Source organism: Rhopilema esculentum, chromosome 8, assembly GCF_057945365.1.
Source record: "Rhopilema esculentum isolate cy_ngs chromosome 8, ASM5794536v1, whole genome shotgun sequence".
NCBI lineage: Eukaryota > Metazoa > Cnidaria > Scyphozoa > Rhizostomeae > Rhizostomatidae > Rhopilema > Rhopilema esculentum.
The window spans coordinates 7,064,385-7,088,875 of record NC_142822.1 but is presented as its reverse complement, the minus strand read 5'-3'; the positions used below and the strand labels follow the sequence as shown (position 1 = coordinate 7,088,875).

The 24,491-nt window shown below is 37.0% G+C and overlaps 3 protein-coding genes across 4 annotated transcripts in view; 2 read left to right on the top strand and 1 right to left on the bottom strand.

Annotated features, from left to right (window-relative positions):
- Positions 1-450: 450 nt before the first annotated feature.
- On the bottom strand, positions 451-13,201 carry LOC135694728 (1-acylglycerol-3-phosphate O-acyltransferase ABHD5). The gene is made up of 2 exons (XM_065213580.2): positions 13,184-13,201; positions 451-3,572 (listed from the first exon to the last, which is right to left on the bottom strand). Exon 2 carries the CDS (start codon positions 3,378-3,380, stop codon positions 2,037-2,039), a length of 1,344 nt encoding a protein of 447 aa, XP_065069652.1. The 5' UTR covers positions 3,381-3,572; positions 13,184-13,201; the 3' UTR covers positions 451-2,036.
- On the top strand, positions 6,788-9,630 carry LOC148959840 (uncharacterized). The gene has a single exon (XM_089109677.1). The coding sequence runs from the start codon at positions 6,952-6,954 to the stop codon at positions 7,510-7,512; it is 561 nt and encodes a 186-aa protein (XP_088965803.1). The 5' UTR covers positions 6,788-6,951; the 3' UTR covers positions 7,513-9,630.
- Positions 12,846-24,491, top strand: part of LOC135694725 (hemicentin-1) — a 25,881-nt gene continuing 14,235 nt past the window's right edge. The window contains exons 1-2 of one of the 2 annotated variants that reach the window (XM_065213576.2): positions 12,846-13,027; positions 14,205-14,436. In XM_065213576.2, the coding sequence (XP_065069648.2) occupies positions 14,238-14,436 (199 nt within the window). In that variant the 5' untranslated portion in view covers positions 12,846-13,027; positions 14,205-14,237. Of the gene's footprint in view, positions 13,032-14,204; positions 14,437-24,491 lie in introns of both variants that reach the window. The other variant, XM_065213575.2, reaches the window with a different exon arrangement.

Sequence of the window (24,491 nt, the reverse complement as noted above, 5' to 3'; positions counted from 1 at the left end):
TGATTCACTTGCAAGGGGGCACAAGTGCCCCTCACACTGAGAAGTACAATTTATTAGCAATCTGCTGTTATGGTTTTTCTACAATTCATAAGGAACAGAACCCAAAACCTGTCTAGATAATTTGCAAATGAGGCAGCTAATACAGCACAGTAATACACTACATTGCTTTAGAATGGTTCCATATAAAGCTGTTCAGATCACAAATGGCATTATTGGCAGAAGCAGTAACTGTGCTATCACTTCTTAAACCATAACCAGTCCCCTTTTCTATGTCTTCATTTGTGGCATTCTAGCATTCCTATCTGGCACTATGCTGTTAAAATTTCCATGTGAAATTTAAGGGTATGGGTTTTAATGTCTATTGGCACCACTGGTGATATCTCCCTTTACACAAATGTTCAGATCTCAATAAAATTTATACACAGTTCTCTATAGAATTGATAATCTGTCAACAGTTGTTTATCACAACATTCCCAAAACACCAAGTTATAAAATATGAATTACTGAAAGGAATTAGATTAAATTTAAAATGACAACCTGTATAATATAATTATAAAGAACTAACACTCTACTCACTCTACACCTTACATTCTACAACTAATCCTATTTAAAGGCAATATCTAAAAAGCAACTTAGCTTATTTTAAGCTCAACTTTCAGGTAAATAAAAGCTCAACATGCACAGCTAAGATAATAAATAAATGAATGAACTTTGTAAAATGTATTATAATTTGTCTAGCTACACAATAAAGATTAAACTGAAGCTAATGGATGAAATGAATTAATAATACAAGGTACTTAATTTGTAAATATTTCTACCAAAAAATCGTTTTAATCTCCTGAATTTAATAAAAGGGTCATTCCAATAACTATTGAAATATATTGCTGATTCCATAAGGATCACTAATAAATGCATTTATTGAGACAGATTGTCTTCTACTTGTCAACTAACTAATGTTTGAAAATGCAAGAAAATAGCCGCACCATAGCATACTGAAGTACTTTTCCTCAACACTCTTCAGAGTGAAAATGTCGGACAAAGGATCTAAAAATTTTGTCTGGATAGAAGGAATTTGTTTTCACTCTTGGACTCTTTTACTTCAAGGGGCAAGGTTACCAGTTGCTAACTGGTGGAAAAAATAACCAATCTAGGAGGTCTAATTTCTTTATCTCGCTGTATGCATTCATGTTAAAAGGGGCCATTCACAGTCTGTATGCAGGACAGGGGGAGGGGGCTTCGCTACAAAGGGTATGTTTGCGTACAAGGGAGAAGGGGGCTGATGTAGTTACATGCAAAATGTTTTTAAGATCACCTTTCCAAAAAGATTTTTATCATCAGTTTAAAGCTATAATCATGGGGTGTGGTGCTGATCATTTGCACAATGTGGGCATTAAACTAGGTACAAATTATTCGCCACAATTATGGTTGTTTATTATGGACCTTAGTTTCAACATTTATGATCAACTTTTTTATCGCTGTTTTTGCAGTGTTGCAGTGCAAAACTTTACCTCATATAGAGTCATATGTGCAATGTATTTGGCAGACTGGTATCCATATTTTATTGTCAAATTGCAAAAGGGAGGGGAGGTCAACACAAAGACTATGTGTGCAATAGGGGTGGTGGTTGCCAAAGAAGTATGACTGGGTACAAGAGGGGGGGGTTTAAAAAATGAAAAATTTTACATACCCAATTTGTGAATGACCCCATAAAAATGTTCTGCTTATCTTTGGTGGTTCCACATCTGATGTTTATACTCTTTTGACAGGATATGAGGAAAAGTATTTCAGTCTGTTGTGTTTCCACTATCTTCAAACTTTACAATACAAAAAAGGTATTCAACTGATGTTTTGTATGAATTAAGGATAATATGTAGACTGGTGGGACTTGGTTGAAGTTAAATATTTGATAATTGTTTGTCATCATCAGTTGCATGTATGTCATATTTAGATGTATTTTTAATAGCTAAATTCCTTCATCAAAAAATGAGATTCCTAAAACACTTCAAAAAACCAAACGTTACCACAATAATAGGAACCTAATCTAATTTATTAAAAACCTCACTTCCTTCCAAAGAACAAGCATCGTGAAACTGTTGTTCCCCCATCTCAAAGTCTGACCAGTCATCAATAAACTGATCTGACAACTTTCTGTCAACTAAATCTAGGTTAGCAGTGCTCAAATTGATGGTTTCCCAAGCACAATCCCAGTAGAGATCTTCTGTCTCAGTCTCTGATGCACAGCCTTTCAATATTGCATTGTGAGACAAGTCTTTCTCCCTCTCATCCTCAACAACATTTAAAATGATGTCTGAAAATCGGTCAGGAGCATCCATAAACACATTATGACCTGCATTTTGAACCATGTAAACCTCAACTGATGAACATGGTCGACGATGAAAAACTTCAAAACCTGTTTTGTGATCAACTGGTGAGTTTGCTCCATAGATGAAGGACATGGCAACATTTTCGTCCAGCTGTTGTATTTGTGACATTATTGGCTCCTTTGCCCAAAAGTATAAAAGATTTAACTTCAGAAAGGCATATTCTCCACTGGCTTGTAAATAATTGCAGTAGTAATGGTAATTTGTGATACATGTTTCATGGCTGGTTGTCGAGACAAGAACAGGGGCAGTGAAATCAAGAGCCTTTTTCCAAAACCAGGTTGCAAGCTTTTTGGGAAGACAACGTAACAAGAAAATTGGGCTGATAAAATTGATGATATAATTAAGTATCTTTATGGAGAATGGAATTCCCTTTTCATAAGAAACAGCTGTACTGTCTTCATTCACTGCTGACGTTTTACCGGCTATTCCAAATGGGAGCTCTGTGAACCCCCATGGTTCAACTAGAACAAGATGCCTCACACATTCAGGATATTTTGTGGCATACAGTGTAGCAATATAACCTCCAAATCCGTGGCCTGCTAGAATGAATGAGTCGAGACCAACAGCATCTCTCCATTCTTCAAGGTAACTCACAAACTGATATTCGATATCTCTGTTGTCACCAAGAAACTGAGTTCGTGTGCTCTGTCCAAACCCAGGTAAGTCAAGCGCATAAACAATGCAATGCTGCGAGATCAAATCAAAACACGGCGACCAAACGGCAAGGCCAGAAAAAAGCCCATGCAACAAAACAAGTACCGGGGCAGATCTTGAAAACCCAGCATCAAATCTCAAAGTTCTGATTTCAACACGATTCGAAATTGGTATAAACTGGCTCTTGCACGATGTACTTGAAAATTTCTGAAGAATTTGAAGTTCTGCTTCCTTAAGATGGATCGAAGGTCTTTTATAGAAAATATTCACTGCCCGTGAAAAGAAACTCGTTATGTTCATTTTGTTTTGCTTACTTTGTGATGATGACGTCGCTGACATCATAATTGTGGATCGTCGCGCCAAAAATCATTTACTGAAAGCTACTAACCGGAATAATCCGTATAATACCATATCTTCCATGGTATTTGCATAGTAATTTTTGATGGTTATCGCCAGAAGTCAACTTGCGATTTCTCAGTGCAACATGATGTTTGCCACGTTCCCACAATGCGCACCATGTTGGTTTGTCAGCACCTGATAACAACAACAACAATATTATTAATAAGCTTGCCATCACTGATCTCAAAAAAGACTTTGGTTGGATCATACCACCCACTCATTTTTATTCATAAGAACCATCCTATAAGAGGGCCTAAGAGCACGAGCCTAGAAATTGGTCAGAATTCGAGAACTAGTTAAGAACTAGATGGGAATTAGGTACTTTGAAATGCGGGAACTTCTTGAGCAATCTAGCAAACAGGGTAACCGGGATTTTTTTCTTTTGATTTTTTTCTTTTCAAATTTGTCAAAGGGTGGCTTATTTATTCGTTTCCTTGGCAAAATTGGGTCTGAACACACCCCTTGAGCACAATAGCTGGCGAGTGCACGGCGAACACACCAATATTCTAAGAACAAAAATTTAGAACAATCCACCCTCCCTCAAACTTTTTGAAAATTAAGAGCAACCAGTCTAGGTTCTTATAGATAATGTAAAGTAGGGTGTTTTCAAAAGACGTATCTGTCCTTTGCCCTCATATTCAATTTCACTGTTTTGTTCCTATTCAAAGTTTTCCAGATCATTTCATGCTCAGGATTTGCCTATAAGCGTTCTAGAATGGAGTATGTATGTAGTAGGCAGAGCAAAGTTTTCTAAAATCGTTTAAATATATTTTTAGCGCATCAGGATGTGCATAAAAGGGTTACATTTCCATGTCATGTCTAAAATTCAATTTATATATTCTTTACATGTACTTCACAAGGTCTTTTCCAAACTATAGAAAATGCTGGAAAGCAGCAATAATTTATTTCTTTAAAAGAAAATTTTCATAAAAAACGATGGGAACAAAACTTAAGCTTGTTACATCGTGTATACCTACTTAGATTCACTTCTCTTCAAACAGCCTGCTTTTTCTTTTTGTATTTGTGAATAGTTTCGATTTTTCAAATCAATGTATTTTTCAATCTTCGACAATCCACATTAACTATGGACATTCAGATAAAGATTCCTGTGACTCGCTAGGCTCAACTACGGCAACTACAGATCCATAAATGCATCCGAGGTCACCAATGAGTACTAATCGCTTTTTCCCATCCTTGCTGATTCATTTACAAAGAACTTTCTTAGAAAATCTTTCTGACTGTAGACATAATTGTTTTGTTCTCTTCGTTATCCATTTCAAGTAGATCATTATCACAGACCGATTTATTTTGACCTGTAGACTTAGGCAGCCTTTCCACTAACCTTTGGCTTGTATATTTGGGTGGTTCGAAGTGGAAGTTATCCATTCTTGCAGGTGGGAAGGGGAACAAAAACGGGTTGGAAGTTATCCGTCCTTGCGTTGCGTTCCCACTAACTTGAAAAACGGATAAGTTCAAAACGGGTCTCCGAATGGATCAATTTAACCCCAGGGGAGAGGGAGTACTCCCATTATGGCCTAACGGGGGGTCCAGTCAGGGTCATAGAGGGCCAAAGCAAAAATGTTTTAACCCACCTGTAGGCTAGTGGGAACGCCAAACGCGGATAACTTTTGATTCACATGTTATACAAAAAGATTAAAGTACTACAGATTTCTCTCACAGCTCTGTATGCTTCGGTTTCTGTTTATAATAATCTAACTTTGATTTACCCAGGGACGCCGGAGAGAGGGGCACGGGGGGTCAACCACCCCTGTTGCTTTCTGATAGGAGGGACACAATGGGGGCAAAAGTGCTCTTTTCTTGAAAGTGCCTTGAAACTGGCCTTTTATAAGCAAATTGGCTGCAGCGCCTAATCCACGTCGAAATTTCTCAAAGCTTGTAAAATAATTTCTTATGCCAAAAGTAGCCGATATTCAAGATACCAACAGAAGATCGAAAAAATTGGAGTTTTTCGAAACAATTAGTAGCAGCTGAGAATCATCTTTCAAATGCTCTTTTACTCAAGCCTTCCCCCCTTGCCCTTTGGTCGTTCCGGCGTCCCTGGATTTACCTGAAGTGTAGAGGGCTAAGGATACATTTTTAGCCTGGGTTCATTCTAATCCAGCTTAGTGGAAGCGATCAAAAACGGACTAGAACGAGCTTGAAGCAAACTGGCGTTTCAATTGACTCACTTGAAAATCGATACATTATAACCCGTTTTTGTCTTAACCCGGGATAGTGGAAAGGCTGCCTTAGTGCACCTTGTTTGTATTGGGGAGCGAATTAAAAATACCTTTATTTAGAAACAACTTCCTAAAATTTGCTGCAAATTTTCCTTAAAAGGAAAAAATGAGGGTGTGTGGGTTGGGAAAAGTGGAAAGCGCTCTTGTACTAAAGGTTCAACGAGCATTTAGGTTATGTTTCTAGGTCATGTTGTTCAAATATTATTTAATTAAATGTTTATGATGTCACACTTAGGAACTCGCCTCAGGGGCGCCGGGAGCATTTTGAGGCGGTGTGGGCAGCATTATCAATGATTAATATTAGAATTATAACAAAAAATGATATAACATAATTCTTTGGTACCGATCAAATGTTTAATCTAAAAGGCCAGTCTAAAACTTCCCATTCTGTTGTTTAGGCTTTTGCTGAGTGGGAAGGGGGGTAATTAGGCTTAGTTAACCCCCCCCCCACCCCGTGGGCTGTTGGCTGTCGTGTCGTATCACGCTGCATTGTGCTAAAGGTACGTTCTGCAGTTGCAGATGAAAGTGCAAATGAATTGTACAATTGCAATGACTTGTGAGCTCTGGCAGGCATTCTTTATGGCATTCAATTGAAGTCATGATTGATCAAAGGGTTTCCATCTTTGTTACCATTCTTTATTGGTATGGCAACTTCTTTCTTATAAATTCTGATGACTTTGCTAAAAGTTCACATTATGTTTAAAAGCTTTTAGATTACTTTAATTGAAGCTTCTACTAGTTAACTAGAATTAGTGTTGCGTATTGCATTAGTGTCTGACATGCTCTGCTAGAGTCCGTTAAAAGGGGCCCCATATCAGTTTTCCCTAGGACCCCAGATGCCTCAGTTACGCTACTCACCTTATTCTACAGTAATTTTCTATATTTTAGAGTGTTGCCGAAAGAAATAGCGTTTTTTTCTCACTATTCCATTCGCATAAACACAGTGCCATTTTCACAAGGAAACAATACTGCCCCCGCTGCCCCCGCTACCCCTGCTACCCCCGCTACCCCCGTAGAGTCAGGGCAGCTGCCCTCACTGCCCCCGTGCTTCCGGAGCCCCTGACTCGGCTTGTGTCTGTCTGTGTCCTGGAACCGAGTCTTTAAACGAGGTTAAAAAGGAACTCCCTTGGGTGCACCATCGTTGACGCCCTCGAGTTAGGAAGCAGCCTAGTCGAAAGGTTGAGTTTGATCAAAGATCTTAAAATAGTCTTCCAAGTGAATCAGAGTAACGGGTATCTGATATTGGAGAAGATTCTCACCAACCAACAGAAACTATGAGCGCTGAGACACAAGACGAAGATACCGCTGCTAGGAACAGGAGGGATGGTGGCTGCTCATTTGGTATCATCAAGTTCGACCCAAGTTACGTACGAGATCGATGGGATGGTAGGTTAAAGCTAGCTGAGGTCATAGCCACCTTTTTAGCCGGTGTTATACTACCAACAACCGTTTATAGCTACACTGGTGTTTTTAGCTTCTTTAATTTTGTCACATGGACATCCTTTATAAACGCACTGATCGATTTGATATTACATCTGTTCTCTCTTTGGGACCGTACTGTCAACATTTTCCCGCTAGTTTGCAGTGCTCCTGAGGTATTTGTTGTCCTCTGTGGTATCGCCTGCCTTGCCTTCCTCCTTGCAAGTGCCCTTGTTGCAGGATTTGCCCATTACAGTGTTGCTGCAACACGGGCTGGAGTTGCTGCATTTTTCGGTTTTTTGTGCATGGTGTTGTTCGGTGCCGAGGCATTTTTTGTGCATTACATTGCATTTCGACGAGGAAGAAGAGATAACGTTAGACAAGAAGAGCCAGACGAGTTTGCCGAGCCAATTTAACCTTGGCTTTTTCAGCCCCTGTGATGCACAAATAATCACACTGTTTTCATGAATGACCATCTAGTTGCTTTTTATAGATCAGTTACGTAAATTATGCATAGAATTGTATCAGCTCAAAGTAAAAAAGTGCTTATTCATATAGACCATTAATTAATTCATAGGGATGTCCACTGATTAGTCACTTAATGGCTTAACTGTTGAAGTAGCTCTTAGCCAGACTGTAAAGTCTGGTCTTCATTTGTTTATCTGGTCATGTTCCTAGCAATTATTTCAACACTTAAGCTTTGGACTCAGATAACAAAAAACAACAAAAAATACAAGGCCTCTTTGAAAGCTTTGCTACAAGTTCCACACACAATTTCATAGCAAACGTTGTGTTATCCACAAATTTCAGATTTATATTTTGTTCTTGCAATCATGTGCAGAAAAAATACTTTACAGTCTGGGGCCTTAGTAGGCCATTACTTGCTTAGCCCAGTAGTTCCTACTTTTTCTAGCTCATATTGTAACTACAGAAAGCAAATGAGAAATATTTTTTTTGTATCTTTAGGCTTATAGGTTTTTGCTTAGTTTTATATCAACATTGCTTTCAAGTCAAGCTTAGATGTAATGATGAATTGATCTTGTGCATTCAGTTTTTTTCTATGTAGGCTAGGGAGGTATTAGAAAGCAATTTAAACCCCGGCTGGCAATGACTAATTGGCAAAGTCAATTTCAATTGAAACACTTCAGTATTTTGAGGAGCAGGTGTCTTGTTATTTAGTCCTTGTACTAAAAAACTTCTAAGTTTTTCATAGCACCCAGATGTTTATTTATAAAGGGACGGAATGGGATCAGAAATACATATATATATATATATGTCTTTTGTTATAGCTACTTAAATTGGGATTGATGAGAAACCATCTTTCAAAACATGTTGGAAACTACCCCTCAATAACCCTGATACTTTCAATGACTTTTAAGTGGAACAAAGAACTGATAAACTATCATATAGTTAGTAGGAAAGCGGCTTATCTTGTTGCAGGAATATGAATTACTTTGAAAATGTTCCTAAACCCAGGCCTGCTGGGTTGCATTCCATGCTAACCATATGCTAGACATTTTCTCAGGTTTTCTGTTATTTCACAATCAGGTTGACTTAGCTTTTAAAATATCTATCAGAGTAGTATTCATAAAACCAAATTACGAGCGGCTTGGGTTTTAGAGGGAGATACAATTGTCCCCCAAGATATTCAGGGGGCTACCCCCCCTAACCCCCAGTTGTCAGCCAGTAGAAAGTCTTTGTTTCATGATGTACCAAATCAATACTGCATATTACATATCTCTATTACTTTGAAAATAGAAGATTCCAATAAATAGTTTTCATACTTTTTCAGTGGCAGATATTTACCCTTTCTTATACCCTGACACTGTAACTGAAAGATGGATCAAGTTGGTGTAATATATAACATAACTTATTAACAGAAAGGTTTTTAGTTTAACTACATGCAAAGGTTTTTAGATTAACTTCATGTAAAGGTTTTTAGCTATGTAATCATGGGTATTTATCATGTGACAGTTTTAGAAACATTAGCTAGTACTTAAAGGCATTGAGTCATGATAAATGGATTGGGTATACCCTAAGTGCCAAAATCCGCTGAGTCATGATTTTCATGACTGCGATTTTATTGGCTGAGCCTGAACTGGTTATATGAACTCACCTCGTACTGATTGACAAAACAATTTTCATCAAAAGCAAGTTGTCAACAACAGATATCAAGTTGTCACATGAAACAGCAGGGATCACCCTGAAACCAAATGACCCCCTATAGAGAAGGCCTATTTACCATGACTCAATGCTTTTAAATAGCTGCAGTATTTAAAGCCATTCTTTTTGCTAAGTTTGAGTTTCATTTTGTACCATGCTACTTTATTGATTAGTTGTATTTAAAGAGGAGCATACATACTTGCTCTTATGCTTTTAAATATCTATTTTGCTGTTACTTAGAAAACAATGTAATACTTTTTCTTTTATGGTAGCCAGTTATAATTAACTACTTGTTGTTTAAGTCTAGTGTACCATTATTTGTGTTTATTAGTAGTCATTGGTGATTATTGCATCATATAACAAGAAATCCACACTCTTGTTTATTTTTAACAGAAGTATGGTTGCCTTGCATCATTCTCACAAGATTTTTTTTCCTTAAAATTATTTAAGATTTAGTTTTTTTCTCAAACATGGTGTACTATCTTTTTATTATAGGGCTTTCAAAATTTTTTTTGTTTTAGCCCAAACCTTTTTACATAGGAATTTTTTTTCATTTTCAATCAGACTTACTATTTGTTGCATAACAATTCTGTGACATATCTAAATATAAACTAGGTCTTCTATTCATAATACACAATGCTTGCCAAAAGTCTTGGTACACTAATGTCAGTTTCCAAGGGCAAATTCAGCCATTCCCTTTCCCCCCTTTGAACAATATTAGTTTACTACAAAACGACGTAGGGGATTAGAAAAAACGCTTTTTCTGCGACTTCTATGATATTTTTCTATATCATCAACATCGTTTAGAGGGGGAATTGGTTGCTGAAATAGGAGTATCTGGGAAAAGAATTGAAAAATATAAAAACACAACACAAATTGCTGGGTGTTCCAAGTCTTTTTGGCAATGATTGCAGTTTGCTTTTCTACCTTTTCAGACAACGTTTTTAATTGAGTACTTTTACTTAAATATAATGAATATAAATATGAAGAAGTATAATACAAATTTTTTCTTGGAAAGAAAGCTGCTTAGTACAACTGGAGGTGTTGAGATTTTGTTCGACATAATTTTATAATTTATTTATTGTTCGTTCTTTGATGATCTATCTATGTGTTATACCATTTGTATTTATTATCAAAGCACATCAAAAGCCAATCTGAAGGGGCCACTCTATTTATTTTTGAGAGAAAGTACAGAAAATATTTTTTGACACTTGGATATTTTTGTCAAGCAATAATTCTGGACAAAATTATTTCTGCAATCAGTCAAGCAATGATTCTTTCCATTCTTCTTCTTAACACTAAATATTTTAATTCTGATTTGTCAATCTTCTTCTCGGTCATCAATGTTTTTGCTTCATACATCGTCACCAGAGTTTTCTTCTTTTCTCTTAGCTGTAGTTATTGCTAGACTCTTTCTCTTTTCTTTACCGTTTTTTCTTTAAGCCACATTTACACGAGCAAGTTTTCCTTGACAAGATTTCTTTGAGAAGTTAATTTTGTTCGTGTAGATTTGGGTATATTGAGGAAAAGTGACAATTTTTTTACTTGACAAGTGTATTTGTTCAAAAGCTGGCGTGCCAGTTTTTCAGCAAGTTCACTTGTCCATTATAAAATTGTCATTTGCAAAACTTGTCCGTGTAGATGACTTGACAAGTAAACCTGACAAATTTGACTCAATTCCAGATCTTTTCTTTTCTGACAATTGCTTGTTCTTGGACGATCAAGGAACGCCAATGCTTTTAATACTCTGCAAAGCCGTGAAAGCTTTCGGAATACAAAGGCAGAAAGTTGTAAAATTGGAACATCAAGAATAATGAGTAGACGCAGTATAAGAATGGGTATACAGATATTAAAGGAAAAAATTCCAGGGATTTCCCATCCACGAATAAAAGTGTCTTCTTCGTTAAAGGAGCTATTTTTTGCAAGAAAATTTAACGCGAAAAACGTGCTGCGTCGCAAAAACCGAGGCTAACCTATAAACTTCGCTGGCCAAAACGATTGTCAGAGCAAATAGATATTGTGAACGAGACTTGTTGTCTTTCTACACGAGCAATTAAAAATTGTCAAGTAAAAAATATCAAGCAAAATTTTTTTGCTAATCTACAAGGGCAAGGAAACTTATCAAAGAAAATTACCAGGAAAAAATTGCTCGTATATATGCGGCTTAAATGTTTCAAAAAGTCTTGTGTTTTTGCAACTTTATGTGTCTTAAACTTATACCAAGTGGTGTTTGGGCCTGGGACGCTCCTGCGTTTTGCGACCTGCCCTATAATGGCGGACAAACAGGGCCTAGCTGTGAGCAACAATTTATTGATTTACCTCTATCCAATCTAAGAATATTAAGTAACGCCTGAAAGATAAATTGAATGGATTCAAGAATGGATATTTATCACATCATTGAAAGCTGTCTAGGATCTCGATCCACCAAGAAACGCAGAGAAGATTTTTGCACTTGAAACTAAACAATGAATCAAACAGGCCCAAATCAGCTCATTTTAAACTCTCAAGCAATTCTGACCCTTTGACAGCCAAACACTTCTGTCTTTTTGACCCTTTGCCTTTTATTTCAATATCTGCTGTAAATTCTCATTTTCCAGTGTCAATCAGATAACTGCAATCTTTCTGTCTTAAGACAATTTTCTTCTCTATTTTTTGAGTTACACAATGCCCGACAACCGATTGGTCTTTCAAAGTGTCACGAGTTGGATAATGCTTATCATTTATAATTTGTCTTAAACTGATAATGAAAAAAATGAAAAATATCTAAAACCACAATTGCTGCGATTAAGAATCTCCTTTCTGGTTACAAAATTATCCTATGTGCTTCCTTTGCATGATGGTGCGGTTTCCAACCAAGATAACAAGTTTCAGAGCTATGAAGTTCCCTCCAAGTTAAAAAGACCTACTCTTTAATTTGCCTCGCAATCAGGGAGGTAGAGAATATAAGTTATAATTCCATGAGTTGCTCATAGTGGTATACTTTGGACAAACCATAGCATTGTAGTGGAAGGGAAGACCCATGGAATTTTTTGTGAACGATTGTAGTTTATGCCCAGGTTCTATAGAACTTTGACAGAATATTTACCAGCTTTCAAATAATGGTTACACTGCTCCTTTATCGCAATACCAGATCCCTACCGATAAAGATAATCCTCGCAGGTTTGGACACCCATTTCAAGATACAACGTCCCATTTCAACTTCACTTAAATTGCCAACATTAAACAAGCATAAAATGCAAAGACGATATACCCTGTCTATGTCGTTTGATAAAAGTGACGGATTTCCTCTTAGCGTCGTTCATCGTTTTAATCCAGATCTCAGTAACATAGAAGTGAGCTTGTTTGCTATGTCAAGGTCCCTATTAAAATCACTTGGCTCTATAGGGCGTAGCTCAAAAGCGGATTTCACCATTTGAAACGTACGTCAATCCGACTAAAGCAAATAGTTATCAGACTGATAGGACATTGTTGCTCAACAGATTATGTCGTCTTTGGCTGCATTTTATCTTTGCCTAATAATAAGTGCCTAATAATGTAGTTAAAATTTTGTGCCGCAGAATTTTACAGTTGTACATATTTCTCCGAAATGTAGTTAATAACAGCTTATCCGGATTCGGATGGATCTTTGACGTGGGTGAGGAGCTGCTTCGATCAGTAATGAAAGAGATCCAACAGCGTCTGTGACTGCAATCTACTGAAGGCAATTTTCTTAGGGTTTCGTGAGGCAGCTGTAAATTCAAGGCCATTGCCAAGGATCAGTTTGTATATGTAGGTACGTCATTATAAAAAACAGTTTCTAATTGCTATGTTTTTGTACTTACAAAGGAGTTTTTTAGCACTCATGTCATAGTCCCACATGCTTACTCGTGGGGTTTCCCACAACGGTAAAGATGAACAATTTAGTTGAACTTAAAAATACTCCACCTGAGGTAGACACGAGCTCTCTGATTTTCACGCTAATGTTGCTGAATGAATTCCATTTAAGATTCAATTCAAGAGAGAAACCAATGCAGTGTCACTGTAGTACTTGCTGTACCTTCGTATATGTTTGTATTATTAACAGAAATAAGGATATATTTGCCTTTTGTTTGGGAGTTAAGTTATAGGGAAGGAGATATGCTCTCAGTCGTTAAGATACCATTCAGAGTGTCTTTGTTACCATGGCAATGAGTATTGCATCACCTACCAGTCCAAATCGCCTTCCAAATTTTTGTGTTGTGGAAATTAATTAAGATAGGCACTGTATCTCCCAACCTTGAAAGAGTTCATTGTAAAAACTTAATTTGAAGTTTTTCATAAGATACACTTTTGCTACACCTACTTTGTATCTCTGCTTATAATTACCAAAGCCTCTGTAGTTCAATGAGTCTTTATACTATTATTTGTCATTGGCTTCGGTTTTGGTTTCCAGTACCAAGATGCATCAGCCTCGTTATCATTTGAGTGATGAAATCGAGACTTGTCTAAGCATGGGTTACCTATTTCAACTTCCCAAGCCAATGCTACCGCGCACTACCGCATGTAAATCGCTATATGTTTTGAATGAGCTGTGACAATAAAAACTCCGAGGAAGCATTGGGATTTTATATCCTATTTCCTAATGAAAGATAATTTATTGACTATTTTAAGACTGAAGTAAGTAATAATTTGCTACTCATGGTCCTGACGTTTTCTTTACTCTGAACACAATCAATGGCAACGCTGAAAAAAGGAAAATGTGGTGACCTAGCATTTTAAAAAATTAATTCAGGCTATTAGTCTTGAAATTTCGTAGCTGTGTTATTTTTGCTTCACCAATTGTTGCGTATGTTGGGAAATGTCTAATTTAAATCCGACAAAGCCACAGACCATAGGCGACGATGTGAATAGTTCTGCCTCAGTCTTGGAGTATCGAGTGACGATTGGCTCAGTAAGCCTCTCGCTAAATCAATATCGTTCGTTTTAGGTATTCTCAAGACAAGTGAAAATATTGGTAAAAATGGCAAATTATATTCTAACTTGCTTGGTTTTTTCGTACACATCGGCATTGATCGGCTGTGAGGTAATCGAAGGCGGTGGCACGCCGCATCTGGTACCGCGTATCCAACGCAATACATCAGCTGCAGACGTGCAAGACTGGGCATGGAGCACATTACTCACGCTGCACAATCTCACTTTCCCAGGCGTTCCGCCTTCAGGTTAGTCAAATCTTATCAGCATATTGGTGTAGTTAATGATTTTCGTACTAAGTGCATCAAATATTGTTTAACGTTTATGGAAAAGCTGTATCAATGAGACTTGAAGCGTTGTGTTTTCAAAACGTCTTGACCGACCAGTTAGACCTCCATCGTACAGCGTAATTTATCTTTTTGAATTCTTCCTCTCGATTCACAAACCGAGTGCAGATTTCCTTTCTATCACTTCATTTAAACGCTTCGGGACACGTAACCTTTCACTTCTTGGGTATTACACCTAGTCTGTCTCTACCAATGCATTTCTTCTGGCCTGATGCGAATCTTTGCCGAGTAATCGATCGACATCGTTGTGTTTTTCAACTGGCATTTGTTTCTTGCCTGACGGAGTTTCTCCGTGTACGTTGTCTCTCATAGGCCAATTTATCAGAAAGTATATCGCGCTCTTACGTTTGTTTTATATCCTAACTATAACGGAAATATTTATGTAAAAAAATCTGCATTTTTTTAAACAGTAAATTACCACCAAATAGATAATCTATTTGCATCATTAAGTTTCCAGTATATAGGGAAAACTTACAGATATTGTTTAGAACTTCAAATTTAGCTAATCACTCCAGTTTATTATTCAATTCAGCATTAAATTATTGTGTTTCAAACATCAAATTTTTTTGGAATTGTTTTCAACAAGGATATTTAGAGGATTAAACATAGCAGCCAAGGATTCGACATCCTGGGACTAAAGCTTGATTAAGACCAAGAGACTAAATGTCCTTTGAATTCTGATATGTTTTTAGGTTAATAACTTTATATGTATTGACGGGTGTGTCCTATGAAGTATTTTTAGACTTTAATTCAATTGATATGCTTTGGAGTATAGAACCGGTCCGTTCTACGCATCCAAACTCGTACAGCTCTGCCTGAATGGCATCGAGTACTACATGACAGACTGGTAATAGAATCATAAATTCATTAGATTAATTAATTTAATTTAATTTAATTTAATTTAATTTAATTATAAATGAAGAATGAGGTATATTCAACACCATTTGAAACTCAAATCTATATTTAGATAAATGCCCGATGAAGTTATGCAAGAAGTTGCAAACGGACGATCATTTTCTCTCCGAGCACTCACGTTTCAAAAATTTGCAGGTTATCCATTTGTAAAAACAGATATGCTATCACGAAAAAAAAGTTTCATGATAATTGTTTTGCTATTTAGTTATGTTAATCGATATGGTGAAGGCATGAGATAGCACATCGTGCAATCTGATTTTATGAATATCGCCTGCAGCTGAATAAACTACAAATCTAACTACTCCAAAAAACAAAGAATTATTTATATGTAGCAGTTATCATTAAAAATGTCAATCTCATCGCTGCAAGGGAAAATTAAAAATATCCTTCTTCGATTATTGCTCGTTTTTGTACCCTTACTTTTGGTCTTTAATTCATTCCTGGCGTGTTTTGTGAAACATCTAACTCAATCATTAGCCAAGCCTTCTTTGTCTTGCAACAAACATTCAAAGAACGTCCTTTAATGAATCATAATTAAACTTTTCTGTTCGTTCATGTTATTTTATGTTGTACTGTAGCAATAAACCATTGGATTCACATGAACGTATTGTTTTGTCTCACTTTACCACGATGTATTTAACAACTTATCCAAACAATTTTCTGTTTCCTATGTACCAAGTGAATCGAATCTAAATTTTAAGTGGCTAGATTTTGTTACTGACTTGTTCTTGTAAAGACTTGTTCCCCTAAAAACCTGCTCTAAGAAAATATGTCAGATATGGTACATCAATATCAAGATTTTCCTATCACCACGTCTTTCCTATATTATGCATTTTTAATGTGACTTTTTAGGAAATGTCTAGTAACATATTTGTATTTGTTTTGATAAATCGAAAATATTACTCTAATGAAACATTTTTTAGTTACAATTGTATTTCCCGCAAACTACCTTAACAATCATCTGATTTGTTTTTGTCTAGAGTATAGAAGTTTATTCAATGTTCTGAAGACATATCCATTAAATTTGGATTGGTTAGTTAATCCAGTTTATAATTTGAGCTATCTTTTTACATCTTTCTATATTTGATAAGACCTTCAAAAAGCATCAAAATCCCTTTTTCAAAAACATTGGCTGGAAGTTTACAACTTTCTTCGCTCGTAGTTCTATCTGTTTCTCTGTATTTCTATCTTAGCTCTGAAGTAGAGAAATCTTTTCCTTTTTTCAGAAGTGTCAGAAACAAAAGTGCAACCGACAAACAATACTTGTGTTATTAACGAATATCTAGCATGATAGATTGATATAAAAAAGAAGAGATAAATTTGCAATTCTTCAATAGAAATCTTCATCTAGGTTTATCCGATTGGTTTTGCAGACAGTTTAAACAAAACCAAGACTCGCACAAGATTTTTTGTAATACGAAATTGGATCGAGTTCCAATCGACTGAAAGCTTGTAATACAAGGCGAAACCAAACATTGTAACAAAAAAATCATTACTTTCTGTGTAGATTCATTACATTGGATGAACAGCTACTAACTTGGTGAACACGATCAATACAACTTGACATTTGTTAGAACATTTTTTGGCAAAAATTTGTGTCTTAACTCTAGTTTACCCAAGCAAAATAAGCTCCTTGTTCAGGCCTCTGACGGAGAGGCGCTGGAGGCGCCATGCCCCCACTTTTTACAAAACAGTAGAGCTTTCTTCAAAAACTTTTGTTATGGGGGTTATATTTTCCCTTGACCACCCCTCCCCTTTTCAACATGTGTCGGGGCCCATGTAGTCCAAATGTTTCTCCGTGAAATGATTGTCCAATATTTGTCATACGATTATCATTCATAATGTTATTCGATCTGATATCCAATATAACATGTAAAACTTACAGCATGCCAGTAGGTTTCTACAGCTCATAGTCTTTAATCTCAATTGAACTTATGGTTTTTGCAGACACGACATGTGGATGAAAGAATGAGCCAGCGTTTTGTTACTTCGATAAGGTACCGGGAATTGAAATCGGTGCGAGAGCAGGCTTTTAAACACAAGTATGATAGCTGTAGCATTTACATCCTCTCCAAGTCTTCCCATGTAGCATGTCTCCTATCATCCATGCTTTATCTGCTGTTGTCCTTTTATGAAATTATTTCACTGTTGATTACCTTTGATAGAACCTTTCCTTCATTTCCTGATTTCCATAGAATTAACCAGCGCATACTAAATCATCGTTTAAGCAAAGTCCTATTCCCGCATAAGCAGAAGCATGTTTATTTTCACGAATAAGCAAATGCACTCGAGGGGAGGGGGGGGGGGGGTGTTTTGTGTGTTGAACTTTAACTTCTTCATTGAATTCGAACACACCAGAGAAGAAAAATGAAAATCGCGATGGTTCCTTTCAACCCGTCACCGAGGCCGTTAACCATTCTATTCATCATTGACTTTTCTGAGTCTCCCAGAGCATCCATTTTCAAATCTTTTTAGAAGCTGTCCTGGTAGAACGCTTTTGACTCACTAACTTTTCTTGACCCTGCCAAATACATTGATAAATTTTTTCAGAAGCTTGCTTTCTATTCTACACACAAACCATATCTTTGACTATGATCTAAACAAACTCTTTGAGGTAAATAGCCTGAGTTAAAAATGAAGATCTTGAAATGTGTTCTATCGTCCTGTGAGTCGAAGTGTGTCCAAATATGTATTTGAAAATTTTCCAATAAATTTACGTAGTCCCAACTTCAGTCAAGAGTCCACACGATAAATCCCATCACAGCCTTTATGCCCATGCCTGATTTGAGGGACCCGCTGGCCGCTATTTAAATTTAGCATCGGCCTTTTTAGGCCAGGTCATTCACTTGAAGATGGGCTGGCCAGCAATTATGTCGAAATCCTTTAGATAGAGATGGGCCTAGATAGAGAACTGCTTAAGGTTTGCCTTCTGAACTGGGCACCTGGATCCAATCAATCAAGCTTGTATTGATAAGAATGTCTTCAAACAAACTCAGTCTATTTAATTCGATTTAAAATCTTTATCACTAGCTATTAGCTATAGGATATTTTCAGATTCCTTCTTTCAAAATAAGAGGCTTTTGGTCAGGGCTTGTGAATTAAAGCTCGCAGATCGAAGCGTTAAACGTTGCACTGTCGGTTGCACTCAGTGGCGGAGGGGGGATAGGGGGACAGTCCCCCTCCCCCCACTTTTTCAGAAAGTTGGTCCTTGAAATTCCTTCAAACCTGATGAGAAAACTTCAGGGGGGGGGGGGTATGTACGTTATCTAGATCGTCACATGTAAATGGCATTTCTTGGGAGACAACAGATGTTTTCTCCGGAAGAAAAAGTTTCAAACAGGGGGAAAGGGCGTGGTCCCTGACACACCTTTTGCCCCCCCCACTTATCCCAGCCTAGAGCCGCCACTGGTTGCACTGATGTTCAAAAATCATCTTTCCAGGTATGCTCAATCAGGGCAATATCTCACTGTGTCAGCTGTTGCACTAAAATGCGCGAATTAGTGTAGAAAGTCTGATGGAAGTCTTAAGGAAGGATATACAATGCCTGCCAAAAGTACTTGGAACACCCAGCAATTTACGCTGCATTTGATATCTTTCCTTCCTTTCATGAAAACTACTTCCGCCCCCTTTCCCCTAAAACAATGTTGATGATTTAGAGAAATATCATAAAAGAAACGCAAAAGAAAGTGCCTCCTACAATCCTAACCCGTTTGATAGTAAACCATCATTGTTCTGTAGGTGAGAGGGGGATGATTGATTTTGATCTTGGAAATTGATGTCAGTGTTCCAAGACTTTTGGCAGGCATTGTAGATATTGGATCGTTGGTCAGTTTGCACATATTGTATCTTATTCTAAATTTTAGTTAAGACCACACGTTTTTCACCTTTCAAAGGCTGTGGCGATAAAGTAGGAAGTATCAAACACTTTCTATAATTAATTGTCTAGATCTTCTTTTTTTACATATGACCACGAGTCATCTGCGAGCAACGAATCGTGTTAGCCAGTTAAGTTCAAAAAAGTTTCCCTTAAAGAAGGGTTATCGACCTGACTATGGTTTTTTTGTGCAAGTACTATCTTAGCAAGGCATAAATCCAAGTCGGTAGAGCCTTGTATTCAAAGGGGGCCTATTATAGGGGCCTCGCAAGCCGCAAAACCGTGCGAAATTCAGCCAAATGCCGCAATCCGCAACGAAATAAAGCGCGAAGACGCGGCCGTGATGGCAAAACGTTATGAGACACCAAAAGCCATCTACTTCCTCATATGAGAGGGGATTGCAAAAATGAACTGTTTTTATTATCCTTATTATCTGTTACAGCAAGTTAATGTGTCAATCCAATCTTTTTTAAACATCTATTAACACATGGAAAGCGAGTAGCATTTATCAAAAACAACGAGTCTTTACCCAAGTACTTTTCACATACACACTTTTTTATAAGAATACCTAATGCAGGAATGACAGACAGTAGCTTGTCCATTCTTACGTTACTCCCATTCGACGTAGAGCTCTCTTCAAGACCCTTTGATGTAAATTGAAGACCCTTGACGCAGACCGTTATTTCAGCTGGAAGCCGCAACCGCATCATAGAAGCCGTAAACCAAATTTACACCGAAAGACGCAAAACGCACCTTTTTCTGAAGCCGCAATCCGTAGAAAAACCATGTATATAAAAGACGCGTATAAAAATAGGGTCCTATGCAAACCTATAACAGGCCCCTTTCAAAGTTCCACAAATTAGTCCCTATATTTTTTAATATTCTTTCGAGCTGAAATTTTAGTCTTATCAAAGACAGTGGTAACCGTCTTTAGTCTAGTTATCAAGTCTATGTAAATAAACTACCTCTGTGGGAGTAGAGAAATATCTATATCATTCTTCTAGACAAACTACTTTCCATTTTTTTATTAACAAAATTTTATGCTGACTCAAGAATATTGATTAAAGCGGGATATGAATTTTCTGTCTGTCTAATATGAATGGCTTTATAAATCATTTTATGGGCAAACTTTTTTAGTAATTTCCTCACACATCGTGCTCCATATGGATTCTGTCAGCAGCAAACCATGGCCAAGTGGAGAGAGCTCACACTCAATCTTCTTGTACGAAAAGTGTGGAAAGAAATAGCAGACTTTGGTGTTCATAAATACATTTCCATAACTTTTTTATAGGAGTCTTTGATTAACGACGAGTGTATTTATAGGCGCAAAATTTGGCAGGCTCAGCCCCCCGGGAAGTAGGTATTTTGGCTATTAATTTTGTAGAATAACTTTTCATATTTTTGGTTTCACGCAAAAAAACCATCTGTAATGGTAATGAAAAATGCACAAAAAGATCAACTTAGAACCAGTGGTGGCGCCAGTGGGAGGCAGGGGGCTACAGCCCCCTTTACTAGCATTAAAAAGACATAAAGACATTGGAGATCTTATAACCTACATTTTGGGAATCCTTGGTGACAAAAGTTTAGAGCGTTGAGAATATTGAAAAATCATGGAAAAAGATCTACAAACAACTTTCTTAATATGTTTTTCTTCTTTTAGGAACATTTTGTTAAAAAAGCGAGTCCCCAACGAAAAATGATATTCCTGTTCTAAAGAGCTGCGCTTTCTTGTTTGTTGAATTCATGTTCTGTCATAATCTCAATGTTTGTGCGTCTGAGATTCCATGTTTTCACTCCGATTGCCTAGCCCCCCCCCCCCCTGTCGGAAGGTCAAGCCCCTCCGTCGGAGAATTTCTAGCGCCACCACTGCTTAGAACTTCTGCCGTCGGCAGCCTCCATTGGCAATTGTTATTAAGTTTTGCGTTGTGGATAGTGGTGCATATTTGTGTTGATTTATTTTTGTTTCTTTTTGAGCATGTGTCATCACTCTCCATTCGTGATTCAGGAAACACAGAATGCAATGCCTTGTCGATAGATATTATTCTCATGCGGTTTCGTTCTTGCTTTGATGGAAAAGCTCTCAAAGAGTGATGAAAATCTGTTGTCCCCTTAGGAAAAAATATTCTTCACTAGCATGGTAGTAAATGTCTTATGCTGTTGGAAACTCGAATTGATGTCTACCGGAATCCAACTTAGTTTGGCTAATCCATGCTCGGCTCCTCTTGTGTTTTCTTTATCGTTCATTGTTGCTAAATAAGTATTATATGTATTAAGAATGCACAATTGCCAGAAATCTTATATTTTTCTGAGAACAAGGCACCTTGTTAACTATAGAGGCGTTGGGGGTGTTTTTATTGCTAGCTATAAAACTTGAGGTATGCCCATTTATTTGATTGCAAAACATTTAACTCCCCACTATTAGCTGCACAGATATGTTCGTAATAGTTTTCTTTTCGTATAAAAACCAGGGTGATGCTATGATAGATCGTAAATGCAGGACTGTCTTTGCAAATATTGAAACTGCTGTTTAAAGCGACATTGAAACTTCTTTCTTTACTATTGCCTATACGAACTGAATAAAATACAAAATCAGGGAATTAAATTAGACGAGTTTTACTAAAGCGCCCATAACATTGGAAATATCAGATCGATTTCATCATCATCATCATCATCATCAAAATTATATTTAACGACCCATTGCGGGTCGATACAAATGTCTACGCATCTATCGTTTGCTGAAATGGTTTCTACATAGACTGTGAAAGGATTCTGCGTTACACTGATTAACTATGTTATCAGGCAAGCTATTCCAAATGGGCATGAAGAAAAAGAAGAATGAAAATTTGACAACATCAACCCTTTCAAATTTTGACATAATCTTTTTTGAGTGTGACTCTCTTGTCGTTCTAAAAGCTGCCATTGAAAAAAGGCAAGGGGTTTCAAAGCAACCTGGTTTGTAAACATTTTATGAACGTATTTTAACTGAAATAATGATCTACGCAATTCGAGTGAGTCCCATTTTAAATGTAACAATAATTCTGTTATACTTGACCGCTGACGATAATCACCCATTACAAAACGGGCTCCATTTCTTTGTACCATTTCAATTCTGTGCTTCAATTCAGCTGTGTGCGGGGACCAAACCTCGCAGGCATATTCTAAATGGGGTCGCACAAGCGCAAAATAAAGTTTTCTCTTATTTGCCGTGAAAAAGTAGAAAAAGTTCTCCGCAGTAATCCAGAGATCTGTTTGCTTTCCCAACTACCAAACCAACTGTCTTATTCGAACGCATATCGTTACAAATATATACATCCAGATACTTGTAAGACTGTACTTTTTCAACCAGGTCATCCGAAATATAATATTTACTTGCGATAATATTCCTTTTCAGTGTGACAGACATAGAAAAACATTTTGTAACATTGAAGTCCATGTCCCAATCACAGCTCCATCTATAAAGCCTACCTAGGTCATTTTGCAAAGCAAAAGCATCTTCTGCAGATTTATTTCGCGGTGAAGTGCACAATCATCAGCAAATTTCAGCCTGTTCAGCCTGAAATCAGTTGTAGTCTAGGGTCAAAGCCACTGTCGTGCTCACACGAGTGAGGATGGGCAATAATCAGATCAATCTTGGTTTGTTTTTTACGGCCGAACGACAAAATTGAGTCAATTAGTCCTAGGCGATCAATCTCTTCATTCTTCCTAAAAAGTTATTGTCGACTTATACCCGAGTCTTCTCTTTCCTTCTAATATTCATTTTCTTCTTTTTCTAATTCTCCTTCTTCTTCCATTAACATTCTTCTTTTTATGCTATTTTTCTTCTTCTTATTTGTTCTTTTCCCTGTTTTATTTATAGTTTATTCTTTCTTTCTTCTCCTTTTTTTGGTTATTTCTTTCTCCTTCTTCTTTCTTTCTTTTTGCTTCCTTTTTGTTTTTTACTTCTTCCTTTTATTTCTTGTCATTTTTTTCTTCTTATTTTTATTCTTATTCTCTTTTCTTGGTTCAAAGGGGTCTTTCCCGGTACGTATAGTTATCGTAACAGTCTTCAGTACTCACCTTTTGGACAAGTAACGGATGACACGTAATTCAGATACTGCAAAATATTTTTTGCTGTTTCTTTTCATCATGAAATATAAAGATCTGATTTGAAATTGTATTTTCACGTAATTCGATCCTAGCTATTGTTTTTAGAAAATGAAAAGAAATTGGAAAATGCTCCCTTTTGACGTATTTTGGGTTATCTTATCTAGTTGAAACGAAATTACGTGAAAACCAGCCAAGCTAGCAGGCACCATAATATTTCAAGTTGACCTGAGCTTCAAATTTATATTAAAGTAGACATTTCTTTTGTGGAAAGTTAATCCTGACCTGAAATCTGACTGGTGTTCGTGAAAATATATGCAAATATGCCACTCAGATCAAAATCCATCTCGTGAAATAGCTTAATAATGCCTATTCTCTTAATTGAAGGGACCCACGTCAACACCCCCTCCCTCCCCCAATGTCTGCAGTCTAGGTGTTGTCTGCATTTATTTCAAATACAGAAATAAATTTTCGTCAAGAATAAAAGAACTAACATGCTGCATTGAATGTGGAGTTTGACTTCTGGAATTGCTTAAAAATCCTCTAAAGAAGGGTGGTAGACTTCCAAGTGATGTTGTCCAAAGTTGCTCAAGGGCTTTAACTATTCAAATGTGCAATAAAAACGCAGCCTACTACTACGCAGCTCGTTATTTTGGATGGAAAGCAAAGACATGGCTTGAAAGTTAGTCAGTTAGTCAGCAGATATTCAAATTATCATTAGTATATAAGCAGACCAAATCTTGTTTGGGACCGTCTGCCTTTGGTGAGATAGCGTTTGATGGTCTAGACGCCCTGGGGTCTTTAAGATTCCTAGCAGTTCTACACTGTATTCAATCGTTAAAATGGAGAGAGCGTTTTTCCCCTGAAGACTTACAGCAGAACCTAATCAAAGGATCAGACCAACTGCTTTTGCAAAGCTGCAAGCTTTCTGACCAAAGTGAGCATGTGGTTAGCTTGTTACCAGTCTCTAAATGGTTGTGGAACAGAGAGATCATTTTCAAGACATGAAGGAATGTGTGGAAGAATTAGCCATTTGTGATAGATTTTTACGATTTGTTGAAGCTTCTAAACGAGGTGCTGTATC

Bases quoted from the DNA above. Each gene is read 5' to 3' on its own strand.
- LOC148959840 (XM_089109677.1), top strand. From the start codon at position 6,952: ATGAGCGCTGAGACACAAGACGAAGATACCGCTGCTAGGAACAGGAGG.
- LOC135694728 (XM_065213580.2), bottom strand. From the start codon at position 3,380: ATGATGTCAGCGACGTCATCATCACAAAGTAAGCAAAACAAAATGAAC.